This window comes from Saccostrea echinata, unplaced genomic scaffold (assembly GCF_033153115.1).
Source record: "Saccostrea echinata isolate AGI-Se365-2 ecotype Australia unplaced genomic scaffold, CSIRO_AGI_Sech_v1 ptg000014l, whole genome shotgun sequence".
NCBI lineage: Eukaryota > Metazoa > Mollusca > Bivalvia > Ostreida > Ostreidae > Saccostrea > Saccostrea echinata.
The window spans coordinates 2,591,647-2,611,615 of record NW_026889763.1 but is presented as its reverse complement, the minus strand read 5'-3'; the positions used below and the strand labels follow the sequence as shown (position 1 = coordinate 2,611,615).

At 33.5% G+C, this 19,969-nt stretch overlaps 1 protein-coding gene across 1 annotated transcript; it reads left to right on the top strand.

Moving 5' to 3' along the window:
- Nucleotides 1–10,462: 10,462 nt before the first annotated feature.
- On the top strand, nucleotides 10,463–13,066 carry LOC133186989 (heat shock 70 kDa protein 12A-like). Its single transcript, XM_061322366.1, has 2 exons — nucleotides 10,463–10,541; nucleotides 11,994–13,066. Exons 1-2 carry the CDS (start codon nucleotides 10,463–10,465, stop codon nucleotides 13,064–13,066), a joined length of 1,152 nt encoding a protein of 383 aa, XP_061178350.1.
- Nucleotides 13,067–19,969: the final 6,903 nt, after the last annotated feature.

Here is a 19,969-nt window from a genome sequence, read left to right as displayed (position 1 = left end):
GGAAATATGCTGAATGGAAATATTTAGGGGCCACCCCTCCAAGTCCTTAATGGGGCCGTTTGACAGAAATTGAATGGGTGCATATTGTTTAGAACATTATTCTGACCATATTTTGTTCAGTTTTGCTTTTTAAAATATTCCCCTTTTTCGAGATATAAAACATCAAAAATTTAGTATTCTGGCCCCTTGTGACCCCTTATTACATAAAATATGATCAGAATCTTATCATATATTGTTGTAAATCGTTAAGATAAGCATCTTTGCTTCAGTAATGTATTACAAATTATTGATCGTTAAAGAGTTATAGGTTGAAAACTTTTGGCCCCTCTGAGCCCCTAATTTGAGGGGTCAGCCCCTTTTTCTTGATATCAAATAAAAGATCTTGTGATTTTGAAAACGTTTTCTTCAACAACTATTCAGAGATTTTCTTTGCTTGTGGAGATATGCTGAATGGAAATATTTAGGGGCCACCCCTTCAAGTCCTTAATGGGGCCGTTTGACAAAAATTGAAAGGGTGCATATTGTTTAGAACATTATTCTGACCATCTTTTGTTCAGTATTGCTTATCAAAATATTCCACCTTTTTCGAGATATAAAGCGTCAAAGATTTAGTATTCTGGCCCCTTGTGACCCCTTATTACGTAACATATGATCAGAATCTTATCATATATTATTGTAAATCGTTAAGATAAGCATCTTTGCTTCAGTAATGTATTACAAATTATTGATCGTTAAAGAGTTATAGGTTTAAGACTTTTGGCCCCTCTGAGCCCCTAGTTTGAGGGGTCAGCCCCTTTTTCTTGATATCAAATAAAAGATCTTGTGATTTTGAAGACTTTTTGTTCAACAACTATTCAGAGATTTCTTTTCGTTATGGAGATATGCTGAATGGAAATATTTAGGGGCCACCCCTTCAAGTCCTTAATGGGGCCGTTTGACAAAAATTGAAAGGGTGCATATTGTTTAGAACATTATTCTGACCATCTTTTGTTCAGTATTGCTTATCAAAATATTCCACCTTTTTCGAGATATAAAGCGTCAAAGATTTAGTATTCTGGCCCCTTGTGACCCCTTACTACGTAACATATGATCAGAATCTTATCATATATTGTTGTAAATCGTTAAGATAAGCATCTTTGCTTCAGTAATGTATTACAAATTATTGATCGTTAAAGAGTTATAGGTTGAAGACTTTTTGCCCTTCTGAGCCCCTAGTTTGAGGGGTCATCCCCTTTTTCTTGATATCAAGTGAAAGGTCTTGTGATTTTGAAGACTTTTTGTTCAACAACTATTCACTGATTTCTTTTCGTTGTGGAGATATGCTGAATGGAAATATTTAGGGGCCACCCCTCCAAGTCCTTAATGGGGCCGTTTGACAAAAATTGAAAGGGTGCATATTGTTTAGAACATTATTCTGACCATCTTTTGTTCAGTATTGCTTATCAAAATATTCCACCTTTTTCGAGATATAAAGCGTCAAAGATTTAGCATTCTGGCCCCTTGTGACCCCTTTTTATGTAACATATGATCAGAATCATATCATATATTGATGTAAATCGTTAAGATAAGCATCTTTGCTTCAATAATGTATTACAAATTATTGATCGTTAAAGAGTTAACGAAGAAAGACTTTTGGCGCCTCTGAGCCCCTAATTTGAGGGGTCAGCCCCTTTTTCTTGATATCAAATGAAAGGTCGTATCATTCTGCACAACTTTTCTTCTATATGTTTTAACAAATTCTTAACACGTATGAAGATATGAAAGAAAAGGTGTAAAATTTTGTGAGATGTTTCTGAGACATTTTTTGAGCCCTACCGAGCTTCGGCGCCTTTTGCGCTAGAGAGATTTGGACACCGGCCTGCAAATCTACAAACCTTCCCCTACCTTCACTGAAAATCTTGCCTCAATATCTTAAGTTGTTTCGGAGGAGTTTCCAGGACAAGCCGACCCTCTGAAAATCAGAAAATCCTAAATATCTCGAGATGGAAAGTGACGTCATCAACGAAAAATATTTCCAATAAGGTTCAGATCAATACCTATCAGATCTGAAAGTTTCATGAAAATCGGCCAAGACGTTACCGAGAACTTGCGTGCACAAAATCGGTAAGAATAATAATAATAATAATAATAGGGAAAAAGAAACCGAACGAAAACAATAAGGTCTTCCGTTGGAGACGGAAGACCTTAACTAGATGAGATCTCGTTGCGAGCAACGAGTTGGTCTTCCGTCCGATTTTTCGATAAGATGAGATATGATTTTGACTATGATCTTTGTTAAAAGATAATAATATATAGACTTCCCTATCTAGATTTCCTTCTTTTGATTTATATAACATGATCAAAAAGCTATAAATGACATGCTTTTGGCGCCTCTGAGCAGCTAGTTTGAGGGGTCAGCCCCTTTTTCTTCATATCAATTGAAAGGTCTTGTGATTTTGAAGACTTTTTGTTCAACAACTATTCAGAAAAATCCTTTCGTTGTGGAGATATGCTGAATGGAAATATCTAGGGGCCACCTCCCCAGGTCCTTAATGGGGCCGTTTGACAAAAATTGAAAGGGTGCATATTGTTTAGAACATTATTCTGACCATCTTTTGTTCAGTATTGCTTATCAAAATATTCTCCCTTTTCGAGATATAAAGCATCAAAAATCAAGCATTCTGGCCCCTTGTGACCCTTATTACGTAACATATGATCAGAATCTTATCATATATTGTTGTAAGTCGTTAAGATAAATATCTTTGCTTCAGTAATGTTTTACAAATTATTGATCGTTAAAGAATTATAGATGAAAGACTTTTGGCCCCTCTGAGCCCCTAATTTGAGGCGTCAGCCCCTTTTTCTTGATATCAAATGAAAGGTCTTGTGATTTTGAAGACTTTTTGTTCAACAACTATTCAGAGATTTCTTTTCGTTTTGAAGATATGCTGAATGGAAATATTTAGGGGCCACCCCCAGGTCCTTAATGGAGCCGTTCGACAAAAATTGAAAGGGTGCATATTGTTTAGAACATTATTCTGACAATCTTTTGTTCAGTATTGCATATCAAAATATTCTCCCTTTTCGAGATATAAAGCGTCAAAAATTCAGCATTCTGGCCCTTTGTGACCCTTATTACGTAACATATGATCGGAATTTTATCATATATTGTTGTAAATCGTTAAGATAAGCATCTTTGCTTCAGTAATGTTTTACAAATTATTGATCGTTAAAGAGTAAACGATGAAAGACTTTTGGCCAATCTGAGCCCCTAATTTGAGGGGTTAGCCCCTTTTTCCTGATATCAAATGAAAGGTCTTGTGATTTTGAAGACTTTTTGTTCAACAACTATTCAGAGATTTCTTTTCGTTGTGGAGATATGCTGAATGGAAATATTTAGGGGCCACCCCTCCAAGTCCTTAATGGGGCCATTTGACAAAAATTTAAAGGGTGCATATTGTTTAGAACATTATTCTGACCATCTTTTGTTCAGTATTGCTTATCAAAATATTCTCCCTTTTCGAGATATAAAGCGTCAAAGATTTAGCATTCTGGCCCCTTTTGACCCCTTATTACGTAACATATGATCGGAATTTTATCATATATTGTTGTAAATCGTTAAGATAAGCATCTTTGCTTCAGTAATGTATTACAAATTATTGATCGTTAAAGAGTTAACGATGAAAGATTTTTGGCCCCTCTGAGCCCCTAATTTGAGGGGTTAGCCCCTTCTTCTTAATATCAAATGAAAGGTCTTGTGATTTTGAAGACTTTTTGTTCAACAACTATTCAGAGATTTCTCTTCGTTGTGGAGATATACCGAATGGAAATATTTAGGGGCCACCCCTCCAAGTCCTTAATGGGGCCGTTTGACAAAAATTGAAAGGGTGCATATTGTTTAGAACATTATTCTGACCATCTTTTGTTCAGTATTGCTTATTAAAATATTCTCCCTTTTCGAGATATAAAGCGTCAAAGATTTAGCATTCTGGCCCCTTTTGACCCCTTATTACGTAAGTTATGATCGGAATCTTATCATATGTTGTTGTAAATCATTAAGATAAGCATCTTTGCTTCAGTAATGTATTACAAATTATTGATCGTTAAAGAGTTAAAGATGAAAGACTTTTGGCCAATCTGAGCCCCTAATTTGAGGGGTCAGCCCCTTTTTCTTGATATCAAATAAAAGGTCTTGTGATTTTGAAGACTTTTTGTTCAGCAACTATTCAGAGATTTCTTTTCGTTGTGGAGATATACTGAATGGAAATATTTAGGGGCCACCCCTCCAAGTCCTTAATGGGGCCGTTTGACAAAAATTGAAAGGGTGCATATTGTTTAGAACATTATTCTGACTTTTTTTTGTTCAGTATTGCTTATCAAAATATTCTCCCTTTTCGAGATATAAAGCGTCAAAGATTTAGCATTCTGGCCCCTTTTGACCCCTTATTACGTAACATATGATCGAAATTTTATCATATATTGTTGTAAATCGTTAAGATAAGCATCTTTGCTTCAGTAATGTATAACAAATTATTGATCGTTAAAGAGTTAAAGATGAAAGACTTTTGGCCCCTCTGAGCCCCTAATTTGAGGGGTTAGCCCCTTTTTCTTGATATCAAATGAAAGGTTGTATCATTTTGCACAACTTTTCTTCTATATATTTTAACAAATTCTTAACATGCATGAAGATATGAAAGAAAAGGTGTAAAATTTTGTGAGATGTTTCTGAGACATTTTTTGAGCCCTACCGAGCTTCAGCGCCTTTTGCGCTAGAGAGATTTGGACACCTGCCTGCAAATCTACAAACCTTCCCCTACCTTCACTGAAAATCTTGACTCAATATCTTAAGTCGTTTCGGAGGAGTTTCCAGGACAACCCGACCCTCTGAAAATCAGAAAATCCTAAATATCTCGAGATGGAAAGTGACGTCATCAACGAAAAAAATTTCCAATAAGGTTCAGATCAATACCTATCAGATCTGAAAGTTTCATGAAAATCGGCCAAGACGTTACCGAGAACTTGCGTGCACAAAATCGGTAAGAATAATAATAATAATAATAATAGGGAAAAAGAAACCGAACGAAAACAATAAGGTCTTCCGTTGGAGACGGAAGACCTTAATAATAGGGAAAAAGAAACCGAACGAAAACAATAAGGTCTTCCGTTGGAGACGGAAGACCTTAACTAGATGCAATCTCGTTGCGAGCAACGAGTGGGTCTTCCGTCCGATTTTTGATAATATGAGATAAGAATTTAACTGAGATTTTCATTTAAAAATACTGATATAAATAAATTGTTAAGACAAACAATTTTGCTTCAGTAATTTGTAACAAAATACTGATCATTAAAAAGTTAAAGATTAGAGACTTTCCGCCGGTCTTGGCCCCTTATATGAGTGGTCAGCCCCTTTTTTCATATCACGTTAAAACGTTCATGATTTTCAACACTTTGTCTGCAACAATTATTCAGAAATTGGTTTTTGTTTCCGAGATATATGCAAAAGATATATTAAGGACCGGTCCTTCAAGTCCTAAATGGGGACGTCTAGCAAAAAATTGAAAGATTGCATATTATTAAGAATATTATTTTGAACGCCTTTTGTTCAATATAGTTTATCAAAATATACTTCCTTTTCAAGATATATTGCGCCAAAGATTATGCAATCTGACCCCTTATAACCCCATGATATATATATCATATATAAGATATGATGTAAACATCATGTTAAATTGTTAAAGAGTGTGAAGATGAACTATTTCGCTTCAGTAATATATTACAAAATATTGATCATTCAAGAGATATTAATTAAATACTTTCGGCCCCTCTAGGCCCATATTTTAAGAGATCAGACCCTTTTCCTAGATATCACCTTAAAGCTTTCATGATTTTGAACATTTTTTGTTCAACAACTATTCAAAAATTCTTTTTCGTTTCCGAGGTATGTGCGAAAGATATATTTAGGAGCTGGCCCTTCAACTCCTTAATGAGAACGTTTAGCAAAAAGCGAAAGGTTCAGATCATTATTTTGAACATCTTTTGTTCAGTATTGCTTATCAAAATATTTCCCATTTTTGAGATATAAAGCATCACAGATTTTGCAATCTGGCCCCTTATGGCCCCCTAATTATGTAACATGTAATGTGAATATCATAATACATAGTTGAAAATTGTTAAAATAAACATTTTTGCTTCAGTAATGAATTACAAAATTTTGATCGTTAAATAGTTATCGATTAAAGACTTTCGGTCCCTTTTTTGAGGGGCCAGCCCCTTTTTCTTCATACCACTTTAAAGCTGCTATGATTTTGAACAATTTTTGTTCAACAACTTTTCAGAAATTCATTTTTGTTTCCGAGATATTTGCAAAAGAAATATTTAGGGGCCGTCCCTTCAACTCCTTAATGGGGACATTTAGCAAAAAATAAAAGGTTGCATATTGTTCAGAACATTATTTTGAACAACTTTTGTTCAATATTGCTTATCAAAATATTTCCCACTTTCGAGATATAAAGTGTCAAAGATTTAGCATTCTGGCCCCTTATGGCCCCTAATTATGTAACATATGATGTAAATAGCATAATATATGGTTGTAAATTGTTGAGATAGACATTTTGGCTTCAGTAATGCATTACAAAATATTGACCTTTAAAGAGTTATTGATTAAAGACTTTCAGCCCCTCTCGGCCCCTATTTTGAGGGGCCAGCCCCTTTTTCTTCATACCACTTTAAAGTTCTCATGATTTTGATCATTTTTTGTTCAACAACTATTCAGAATATCTTTTTCGTTTCCGGGATATATGCAAAAGAAATATTTAGGGGCGGGCCCTTCAACTCCTTCATGGGGACGTTTAGCAAAAATCAAAAGGTTACATATTCTTCCGAAAATTGTTTTGAACATCTTTTATTCAATATTGCTTATCAAAATATTTCCCACTTTCGAGATATAGAGTGACAAAGATTTGGCATTCTGGCCCCTTATGGCCCTTAAATATGTAACATATGACAAAAATATTATAATGTATAGTTGTAAATTCTTAAGATAAACATTTTTGCTTCAGTAATGTATACCAAAATATTGATCGTTAAAGAGTTATTGATTTAATACTTTTGGCCCCTCTCGGCCCCTAATATGATGAGTCAGCCTTTTTTTCTTGATATCATATTAAAGATCTTGTCATTGTGCACAAATATTGTTCAGTATGTTTTAGCAAAATAATTATATTTTAAAAGATACGATACAAAATGTCTCAAAAATTCACTCATAATTCGTGTCCTAAATTTCGACCCCTACCGAGCTTCCATACTAAGCACTTCCAGAAAATATCTAAACCCAGGTGCAAAATGGCAACATGTCCTCTATCATCACTTTAAATTTCAGCGCTCTAGCTTAAGCCGTTTTTGAGTTCCATCGCAGACAAGGAGGTCCTCTAAATTTTGATAAAAGGGCGATAACTTCCGACCGGAAGTAAATATCCCTTAACGGAATTGCCGGAATTAACTTCAGATATGAACGCATCTACGATGAAAATTTGAATAAAATCGAACTAGCCATCTCCGAGAAATCGTCTGCACAAATTTTGTAAGAAGAAAAAAGAATAAAAATAATAATAAAGGTAAAAAAGAAACCGAAGAATAATAGAAGGGTCTTCCGCTGAAGACGGAAGACCCTAATAATAAAAGTGAAAAAGAAACAATAGAATAATAGAAGGGTCTACCGCTGAAGATGAAAGACCCTAATAATAATAAGAGGGAAAAAGAAACCGAACGAAAACAATAAGGTCTTCCTTTGGAGACGAAAGACCTTAATAATAATAATAATAGGGAAAAAGAAACCGAACGAAAACAATAAGGTCTTCCGTTGGAGACGGAAGACCTTAATAAAAGTGAAAAAGAAACCGAAGAATAATAGAAGGGTCTTCCACTGAAGACGGAAAACCTTAATAAAAGTGAAAAAGAAACCTAAGAATAACAAGAAGGTCTTCCGCTGAAGACGGAAGACTTAAAAACAGTGGAAAAGAAACCTAAGAATAAAAAGAAGGTCTTCCGCTGAAGACTGAAGACCTTAATAAAAATAGTGGAAAAGAAACCTAAGAATAACAGTAAGGTCTTCCGCTGAAGTCGGAAGACCTTAACTAGAGCAAAGCTCGTTGCAAAGCAACGAGTAGGTCTTCCGTACGATTTTCAGACGCACTGCTTGTAAGATGGATAAATGAAAGTTAAGTATTCGTTAAAAAGAAGGACTCCAGACCAAAATTGATGTCGATCTGTATTTAGTTTTTCATGATTGAAATCTGTGCTGATTTTCGATAAAAAAAAAAAAAGGAAAGAAAATCAAGACTACTTCCGGTTTGACCGGAAGTGACCCCAATCGGCAGAAAATTGGGTCAGAAGTCTTGGGTGAATTTAATCATTTGATTTTATGTTGATATCTGCAGAAATACGTCATTTATACTTACTTCCAGTTTAACCGGAAGTTGACAAAAGTGACGATACTCGACAGGAAATACAAGCAGACGTCCTCTGTGACATGCATAATTCAATTCAATACCAATATCTGTGAAAATAAGAAATTTTCCACTACTTCTTGTTTGGCTTGAAGTGACGTATTTCGACGCAATTTGATGACCGCAGAAGCAACTACTTGTCATGTTGAACAACTTTGCTTCTTTGAAGTATTACGAATTCTCAATACTTTTTGAGATATGAGGAAAAAAAAACTTTTGGCCCCTCTAGATCCCTTATATTAGGGGCCAGACTTTTTTTCGAGGAATCATTTAAAAGATCTTGTAATTCTGCACAAATTTTGTTCTATATGTTTTAACAAAATATTTTCAAGTAAAATGATATCGTACAGAAAGTGTTCGAAATTTTGAAACTCTCGATATGACTTTTTTTCAGGACATAGCGAGCGTCGACGTATGGCACTTTCGGTGAAAGTAAACTACGTATTACGGATTTATATGTGTTGCTCTGTCTTCACTAAAAGTTTCACGTTCCTGTGATGAATGGTTTCTTAGAAAACCTGCGGACAAACTGACCCTCCAAAAATCACTAAAACGCAAAAAAAAAAAAATCCGGACCGGAAGTGACGTCATCAAAATAAAAAATATATCGAGATTTTGTAATGTTCCATCAGACCTGAATGTTTCATGAAAATCGAGTAAACCCTTTTTGAGAAATCGCGTGCACAAAATCGGTTTGAAAAAAAAAGAAGAAGAAAAACAGTGGAAAAGAAACCGAAGAATAACGAGACGGTCTTCCGCTAAAGACGGAAGACCTTATAAACAGTGGAAAAGAAACCTAAGAATAACATAAAGGTCTTCCGCTGAAGACAAAAAACCTTAAATAGTGAAAAAGAAACCTAAGAATAACAAGAAGGTCTTCCGCTGAAGACGAGAGACCTTAATTTAAAAAAAAAAAAAAAACAAGTATTCACTGACAAACGTCAGAGATACTCAAGCTGTAGAAAGTCAATAATGTAGTACTAATGCCATAAATATGCTAAGATGACATAAAATGTAGGCTTTTGAATTTCAACACTTTCTGTTGAATAAAATACATGGACACGTACTAGAAAACAAAATACATGGACATGGACATGGATATATACATGCATGTAGTGGCTTTATCATAAAGCTGCACTTGCGTCATATGGAGAAATTGTGTGCAATTTTTTCATGAGATTGCTTCCACGTGATTTATTTCTCATTAATATTCATCAGATACTGAATAAACTCGAAATTTCCCGATATAAAGAAGGTCACACTGACGCAAAAAATTGCCGTTTTCAAATTAAGAAGGCGGTCGGAACGTCTCATGGAAAGGTAAAACATATGTATTTTATAAAAATAGGCTCTTTCCTGCACCTCTTAATCGGCGGAAGAACTCTGTCAACTTGTAATAAACACTTACATTTCCTAATAAAAAAAATGATTAAAACACCAATTCTGTGCTCTTTCCTTCATTAAAACATTATACTCTCGCTTCGAATTTTCAAATCAAAAATCGGTCGCAACTTTCACTTTGGTATCAACAATCTTGTCATTTCCGGTAGAAGATAATAAGAAGAATCAAACCATCGGCGGAAGAACATTATCCGAAATAGTTAGGATATAAAAAATTGCAATTTTTGTATTTTCCCTATATAAACCTTTATAAATTCGGCCGCCATTATAATTCCAAAATGGCCGATATGCAAATAGCAGAATGAACACCATTTCTCCATATGATAAAAAAATCTTTATTTAACCTAAAATTCATAATTATAGAACTTAGAATTAATATAATTAAACGTTCTACTTTAATAATGAATTGTATTCAGTTTTAGGAATATTTCATGAAGCATAGTGGCGGTAGTTTCTATATTGATTTAATATTTGTCTCTATTAAGGTATTTAATACAACATGCGTTTATTTGTATATTTTCCTAAACAGCATATCGAAAAAATTGATATACAGCAATTCAAATAACTTGTTTCAAGCCATGTCACAACGTTTTAGCAAAGTGAAGGAGGGAGGGCAACCTCCGAAAACATCCAGCGTACTACGGGCCTGTGCAACATGTGTGTACATCATCTAATCTTTTCAATGAAAGAGTATTCCGTACAAATCCAAAACAGTGTCAAGTCCCAGTCCTTATGGGTTATAAAAAATAGCCCCTTTTTGAAACAAAACTTTAGACTTTAGACCGGATAGAATTTAACAGTACTATCACTCAAAGTAGTCAGATCTTAACGAAGGATTAACCTGTGTCACCTTTCAGGGTAACCGATGAACTCGTCCATGCATTGAAAGTCGTTGGAAAACTTACCTGAGGTTCCTACGTAGAAGAAAGCGCAAAATCTGTTGCGGCTGCGGAGAATCACCTATTATTCCTTCGTCATAGAATATAATCCGACATTTAACACCTTATATCTTTGAATATACAGACATTTTCAAGACAAGCTTCATTTTTTGTTTCTAGAAATGTTTTTATTTACACGACTATTTTCGTGTTTTTAAACTGAGTAAATCGATGACCTAGCATCTTTTTAGATAATCCAAGCCCCTCTAAGGCTTGAGAAAAAAAATTAAAATAATAAAGAAAATTGATTTAATGGTTTTCCAAGTAAGAGATATTTTATATAAATAAAAAATAAATAAATAAATGAAATAAAATGCGCTTCGAAATAGCAGAATTTTTCAAAACATCTCGCCATTTTATCCACCAGTATTCAGTGGCAAAATGGTATTCAAATTAATTTACAAATGTTTATGAAATGCAAGCTAGCATTCAACCTTCATATCACAGACACTAAACCTAAATATTTAATTTCTATACACATGTGTTACACAAACTTTTACTTTCGCTTTCAGTGATATAAAGTCAGATTATCAAAATACCCAAATTATAATTAGTTTGAGTACTAGCTTGCACTTTCAATATCATTTTGCCTCTGAATACCCATGGATAAAAGTTTTTATTTTGAATTTTGCTATTGCAAAGTGAATTTTAATATTTTAATTTATGGTTTGTAAATAGAATATCTCTTACTTGGAAAAACTTTTAATGTTTTGACATTTCCATAACTATGGTTTAAGCGTGTAACTCTTGAGTAACCTTGAGTAAAGATCTAAGTTTATGCCCTTCACCGGCATACACTCTGTACGTTGACATTCACAAGGACTTAAAACATACTAACAAACTCTCTCTCTCTCTCTCTCTCTTTCTATATATATATATATATATATATATATATATATATATATATATATATATATATATATATATATATATATATATATATATATATATATATATATATATATATATATATATATAAAGCTAGGGTGAGCATTCTCTTCGTGACATCTTTTTTACAGCTGATATTGCTGCTACGTAGAAAAGTACGTCTGTAACGATCAAAACAAAACGTAAAATATGACAGTATATATGCACATATCGGTCTATAAATCATAGCTTCCAGGTTTTTGCCTTATATAACGCTAAAATGAATCTCATTCGTTATGTACAGGTGGGACAGTGGATATTGCAGTACAGGAAACAACAGACACGGGGAAAATGAAGATAATTTACAAGGTGTGTGGTGGAAACTGGGGTGGAACCAATGTGGATGAAACCTTCTTTGATTTTCTGAAAAATATATTCGGATCCGAAGTTCAAAACAGGCTTACAAACGAATGTAGGTCGGAATATGTAGAGTTTCTTCGGGTATTTGAGATTAAGAAGAGAACAGTCGACAACAACGCTGAAAAGAATGTTAACCTTGTAGTTCCCCAATCCTTCATTAACATTTTATTGAAGAAAAGTGACAGTACGATGGAAGGCAATATTAAAGAATCACCACATGGCAGAACTGTTTTGTTAATGGGTAATAAACTCAAGATTGATCATTCTGCATTTGTTGCATTCTATAAGAAGTCGGTTGATAATATCATCTCTCATTTACAAGGTATTTTTAATGAGGATTGTTGTCGTGATCTTGTCGGTGTAGTTATGGTCGGGGGATTTGCTGAGAGTTCCATTGTTAACTCAGCTATTAAAAAGGCCTTTCCTGACAAGAAGTTTATTATTCCAATGGAAGCAGGATTAGCAGTTACTAAGGGTGCAGTTCTCTATGGCCATGAACCAGATGTGATTTGTTCGCGAATATGTCGATATACATATGGGAAAACCATTGCCGAAAGTTTCGATGAATCCATACACCCAATATCAAGACTTATTTTGATTGAAGGAAGACCGTATTGCAGGGGTGTTTTCCAAAAGTTCTTTACTATAGGGCAAGTAGTTTCACTTGGTGAGGCGATTGAATTGACTAGTACACTGTCCTTTGTCGATAAGTGGAATAAGCCCAGTCGTAGAAAACCAATTCATGTTTCAGTGTATGTATCTGATAAAGAATCTCCAATGTATGTAGATGATAAGGGATGTCATCTGCTTGGTAATATTGAGGTTAAGTGTGACAAAGGTATCTGGCCTGAAAGGGTTGAAATTGAAACAAAAATGGAAATCGCCGGGACCGAAATAAAGGTAACCTCAAAAATGAATACCGGAGAAGAAGTGAGCGCCACGTTTGATTTCCTCTAAAGACGAATTATAAGACATATTAGAACTGAGCCTAATTTTTATAAGCTCTGATTGGTTGAAATCCTATTAGCGCAAAGAACTTAAACCTTATTTTTTTAAATCCCTTTTAGTATATTCTTAACGGATTTATCCAGATTCTAAGGCAGAAAATCTAACATTATTTTTTAAAAGATAAGAAAAAGTCTCGTAGTAATCAGGGAAAATGCAATAAAGCTAATACAACTCATGTAAACTCTCGACATATAAAAGAAAAATACGTTATGTATGCACCATATTTTGTTCCAAATGACGATTTAAAAAAAAAATTACATTGTACATTTTTGTGTATTTTGTCGCCTACCATGGAGAATATCCAACCCTATCTCCAGATAAAGGTATATTTTGCAATAGATATATAGTCAGTAATTGGCTGGAAGCAAGTTGTATCAGGTAAGCATTTCTTCTCATCGAAGAATGATCGCTGGCCTGCTTCATAGGCAGACACAACATTTTATGATTAACGACATTGCCACATACAATTTGACCTGGATATTTTGTCATGTGAAAGTATAAAGATTCACGAGATATTCAATAAAGATGACAGACATCAGAAGTTGCGATATTTGCTATAACTATTCACCATGATAGAAATTTTATCATTTGTCAAACTGGATACATGCATCTTGAAACACAGGTTTTCAGTGTCTACGGGAAAAAAATGATTGCACTTAATGTACTAAACGTGAACCTAGTAAACTGCAAAAAATGCAAATGGGGAGAAAAGAATTAACAGAATTTTTCAAAGACTTACTAGTGCGGTTACTTAAAATATTAACGCGAATAAAATGTAACTGTAGAATGCAACGCAGTGTTATATAATTAGAGAATATTACATACTAAAATCCATATCATATGTCATATCAGCCCTCGGGCCCCATATCAGCCCTCGGGCCCCATATGGGGCCCGAGGGCTGATATGACATATAATATGGATTTTAGTATGTAATATTCTCTATTTATTAACATAAGTCGGATCTGTAAACCTATAGGGTTTAGAATGGACATATTATCTAACATTTTAAACTTGGATTATATTCATAACATAATTATTTTAGTTATTAATAGTGAACTTAATAGTGACAGTATAATGAAATAAAAGTTTGTTAAACAGAGGTGTACATTGTTTGTGTACCACATGCAGTGATTTTATAATTGGAAAAGATACTTTAACATCATGAACTAGAATTATATTGTTAGATCAAATTGGATGTTGTTATTGATACAATGAACTAAAATTTTGTAAACTCATTTGTAATGGAACTGATCAGAATAGACCAATCAAGCCCATCGATACTAAGTAATAAAATTTTAACGGAAATATAAAGTTACTATTAAGATTCCTGATTAAGAGTAATGAAATTGGGAACTTTGAAGCAGATAAGTATAAAGAGCCTAGGGCTAGAACTCCTGTGGTACAGAGATGGGGACTGAGTCCATAAATATTATTAATGAAGGTATACCTGGATTGGAGGGTAGTGTCATGTTGGGGTACATAGGTCAACGGACAGACCTACGGACTAAGCGTAGGTGGTATGGCAATGTTAAGTCAGCCAATGAAAAGTACTTTTATATCCGTGACCATGAATACCCCCTGAGCAACAAAATACCCTGTTTTGCCGAAAAGCGGCATTCTGTTCTTTCTTTCGATCATTCTTTGGCATCTATTGACTCTCTTTTGAAATACTCTTTGGATTATACTTTGGACTCTAATTTTTCAAACCTTACCTTAATTATTACTTTGCAATTTTAGTTCTACGCTCTTCTTAAATATTTAGGACGGAGCTTTAAAACTTTTGCTACAACCAGTGGATTGGTCTATTCTGATGAAATTTCAGAAACAGGCATATAAAAATCTATACGATCACGGTAGTTTAATAAACTTAAAAAAAACTTACAAACTTTGTTATTGGCTTACAGATCTCATTATATTCAGTTGGACATTTTGGGCATGTCTGCACACAGGATAAATGTGTAGAAAAGGTTCAACACCATCCGTTCTTTCTTCGTCATCGTTGTATCATAAACCGTTTTATGATCTGATGAATGAAAAATTTATCACATGTTTACTCTTTTATCCGTTGGATTAACTCAATTGATATTTTTTTCATATCCCACTGCTGTTACGTCACACTGGGTTTTGCATGAAAGTGACGAAGTAAACATAATGTGGATTCATATATAAAATCAGTGTAAAACATTGATAGTAATGTATAAAACATGTGATAAAAAAAATCTCCCATGATTTGTTGTTAGAAATGATTTTTTTATCGAACTCTCGTTGTGTGTTTTTCATCCCCTCGCCAAGGCTCGGGGATAAAAACACTCAACTCGTTGAAAAAAAAATCATATCCAACCACAAATCATGGGAGATTATATATATATATATATATATATATATATATATATATATATATATATATATATATATATATATATATATATATATATATATATATATATATATATATATATATATATATAAAGTATCAGAAGCAAAATCTGAAGGTGCATTCTGTAGTAGTATTCTCAGCGACATATGTACATGTAAATACAAAAGTGGTGTGCAAGTAATACGGAAGTTTCTCGTAGGCTACTGTATACAGGGTTATTTTCGCTTGCAAACAATTTTGCCCGTTTTAATTCGCCCAGTCACAGTTCTGTATAAGAAATTATACTGTGATTTTGAATTTGCCTCGTTTTAAATTCGCCCACCTGTGAGTAGAGCGAAAGGGGGCGAATATAAAAGGGGGCAAAAATTTTACTGTATACAATATTTCATGCAACGCGATTATGACGGTGCATATTGCCGTCCTATACATATTGTGGCCGGCGACAATTTGTACCTACCCTGATTGCACATATTGTCATCTATCGGTACATATTGTCGCATGCTGCAAAATTAATAATGTACATTTTATCGCTTGCGACGGTATTTGTCTACCCACACTTCATGTTCACTTCACATATTGTCACTGTTAGAGTTTTGGTAATATGGATGATGATGTGGATGATAATGAAAATGTTAATGATGATATCGAAAATTATACGTTCAATTTCGCTTATTCGTCATTCTTTCAACGCCAGTTAAGAAAGCTGCAATGAAGGTTGTATTCAATATAAATGTGTACAAGAAATACTGTAACGAGGAAAAAAGTGCAAATAAAATCAATAAATTTTTATTAGAAAAAAGACTAGGAATATCTCCCTAATGCAGTCCCTATAATATATCGGTACAGTATGAGAATCACACAAAATACATAACAAATAATTATTACTTCTGAACACAAAAATTAACATCCAGTCTCCAAATATATACGAGAGAAAACTATAGGCTGGAATATCAGATAAATACGGAATTCCTGTATCTTGGCATATCTTGGCATATCATACTGGTGCACATCAATCCTGGACACAATTTTAGTTAAAAAATTCTTTCTACATTATTGCTTATTTATTTATCTTCTTGTATCTACATGAATCTGCAGTACACACACACACACACACACTCTCTCTCTCTCTCTCTCTTCTTCGAGATTGGGATAAACTAAGAACATCACAAAAAGTCATAACCAAGTTTAAAGGTGGATTAAATGTTTAAAAATGTTAATCAGTCATTTAATCTTCACTTCAAAACTCGTTTGGTAAATATAAAGAAAGATTATTACATTTTGTGTTAGCACATTTTGCTTTACTCTCGACGCAGAATGCAATGACACAAAATATAACAAACTCCACATTTCCTCTGGATACTAGAATACGTCTTGCTTTAATCAAAACACAAAGTTATTTAAAAAATGTTTTAATCCTTGTTAGCTGCCTTAGCAAAAAGTGATAGAGATATATTGGAATTTTGAAAATTTTCTTGTTCTTAATAAGCATTTTAGTTATCATATCTCAGAGCATTCTTTCTATATATTTCTTTTTCTTATCTTCAGCTGTCTCTGAAAGTTGCTTTTTCGTATCATTGACCTTCTTTGTAGGAATCCTTAAAATGTTGAAAATGATAGTAATCTATCATTACATAGTTTTTACCTAAATTAGTGGAATAACATAAAAAATCAAGCCAAGTAATACTTATTTTTATCTGCATTGATAAATTTTTCGAGTAACGTTAATTAAGAACATGAAATGAATATAAATTTAAATATAGTTGTTAATATACAATAGCGTATTTATTATTTAAAGAATTATGAAATATTTGATTAAAAACAATCAACAATGATTTATTTTATACATGATTTGTTTTACAAATGTATTTTATCCAAATGTATTTTATTTTTGCTAGCATGATACACACGATGAATCTTTTGACTGACCGTTTAAAAGCTCTGCCGTGTCTTCGTAATGTGGAACTGACGATTTGAGCTGATTGCAATGTGTCTAAGTATAAAAGAAAACAACTTTGGTCTCCCCTGATAGAAAAAGACATCAGTTTTGTCATGGCTTTTTGATTTGCATTCCGACTCTTTTTTTATAAAATAGTGTCAGTGCGATAGGTATTGAGACCATGACCTGAATGAATTCAAATTTAATCTAACACGTTCTTTTTCTGAAGGTATGTTATGGTCTGAAATCAGCATCAATTTTCAATGCAAAATGGCAATGGTACAGTGAATTGGTAAACCGTTCATAATTTTCAACATTTTTAGAATGAAAAATACTTGAGCGTATAACTGCTTTCACAAATTTTGTATCATTATCTTGACTCAAATCTATCTTTCTAAGTACTTTGTCAATGGGCTATATCGGAAGATGTTAGAAGTTAAATTTACGATACACTTATTATGCATAAAAGGGCAATAACATGTTGAAATAAAAATCCTAAATATCCCAATGCAACTGATGTTTGCAAGAGGATATGACTTTAAGGATGGATTCTTGTCAGCATTTTACGTCGTCAATGGGTCTCCATAAATTGTGCAAGTCGATAATGCAACATTCATATTTAATTGCACTGAAGGAAAAAAATATTCCTTAATTTATTAGTTTAAGTAATGTTGAATCTATTTCTATTTAAATAAATAAATTTTTCGTAATTTTTTTCTTTGATTTGCGACAATCGCCATAAAATTCGCAGTTCGGTAGCGAATGTCAACATGTCCAGATCATTTCCCGTGGAAAACCCTGAGAGGGTCGTTTTGTAAAATCTACAAACTGTGAACATTATCGAAGCATTGCAGAAGACCAGGGAAAGTTATGACAATTTAAATCATAGTTATTTATGCCCGAGGCATTCCGATCAGCCAAAGGAAAGCTTGAACTTGAATGTCACAAACACCTGCGAGATTACAGATCCACGTTGCCTCGTCTGATGTCATGTCGTGTGCGGTGGGCATGTAAGTTATAGTTATATATGTCTGAAGATTTTCATAATTTTGAAATTGAAATCATTAATTTCTATAAAATAATTGATTCTGATTGGATAAAAAATTCTTTTGATAACTGCATCAATAGAATCTGGAGTTCACTTGCACTTGGCAGCCGGAACTACTTTGGTTAACTTTACATGTATATTTCCCTCTTCCATATTACTTTGTGAAAGAAAAATGAAATCCTTTTACTCTATTTTCCTGAATTTCAAAATTTGTCCGTTACGTTCCTGAGTTATTTTCTACTTTCGTTTCTTTTCGAATTATCCCCCTTTGCTAAACAAATCAGATCGTCTGCAAATGACAACAATGCAGTTGCGGGAAAGAAGGAAAGAAATCATCATACGTATGTTAAATATTTGTCTTTGAGATAACTGGAATGAACAGTAGAACTGTGAAGAAACGTTTTTATGCTACCAAAGCGGGGAAATACTGTTAATCCATTAATTCTTAGGAAACGAATGCATGTGAAAAACGACGCTGAGCGAGGACGGATATTCTTTCAAAGTTAAACAGTCGGCAACAGACTCTTCCAGATTTTGAAGCATGTTGTGTTATGCATAGACATGTTGTGATACGTATATATATATATATATATATATATATATATATATATATATATATATATATATATATATATATATATATATATATATATATATATATATATATATATATATATATATATACTGTAAAAGTGGTTATTTATGCGTGGGGGAAATTTACACTACTTACGCGGTAAGCTTAGACCCGCGTAAAATACCCCCGCGCGTATGGTCACAAAATTTCAAACTTCTGGAATCATTCTAGATCACGACTTATACTGTAAGACCGGTCAAACCAGTCATATATTAATCGTGGTATTGAACGCACGTGAGTAAATAAATACATCACAAACAGTTATGAAAACGTAACTGTTCTTTTTTTTTTAATTGTGCAATGAAAAATGCATCTTCATATTAAATATTTTAAAGCAACGTCACGCAATTAAAGCTTAAAAACATCGATACTCATTTTCATTTCCTTTGTATGTACCTCTTAATTTCAAATAATTAGTCCAAAATGTTACACAAACTCAGAGTCACTAAAAACATACCTATTGAATTAATTGCCAACACTCGCCGCGCAGATACAGGTAAGTATATCCCACTTTGAAGTTTGAGCTTGCGTAAATAATTACAATAAAGCGTACACCAGTTGTTCACACTTCACCGCTTTTGACTGTGCAGATCGCCGTTATATTTAGTAATCCAACAGTATAAATTCTTTTTGTTTAGTTTGTTTGTAATTATTTCTATTTTTTTTCTTATTCATGCGTGTTAACTACTTGACCTTTTCAAAGGGGAACAACTCGATGTTAGTAAACGATGGCCGCGTAAATTTTTCTCAGTAACTCGTGCGACCGCGTATATTACACCCACGCGTAATGTTTGATGGTCACAAACGCGTACTTAACAACCAGTGTAAATAACCACTTTTACAGTATATATATGTT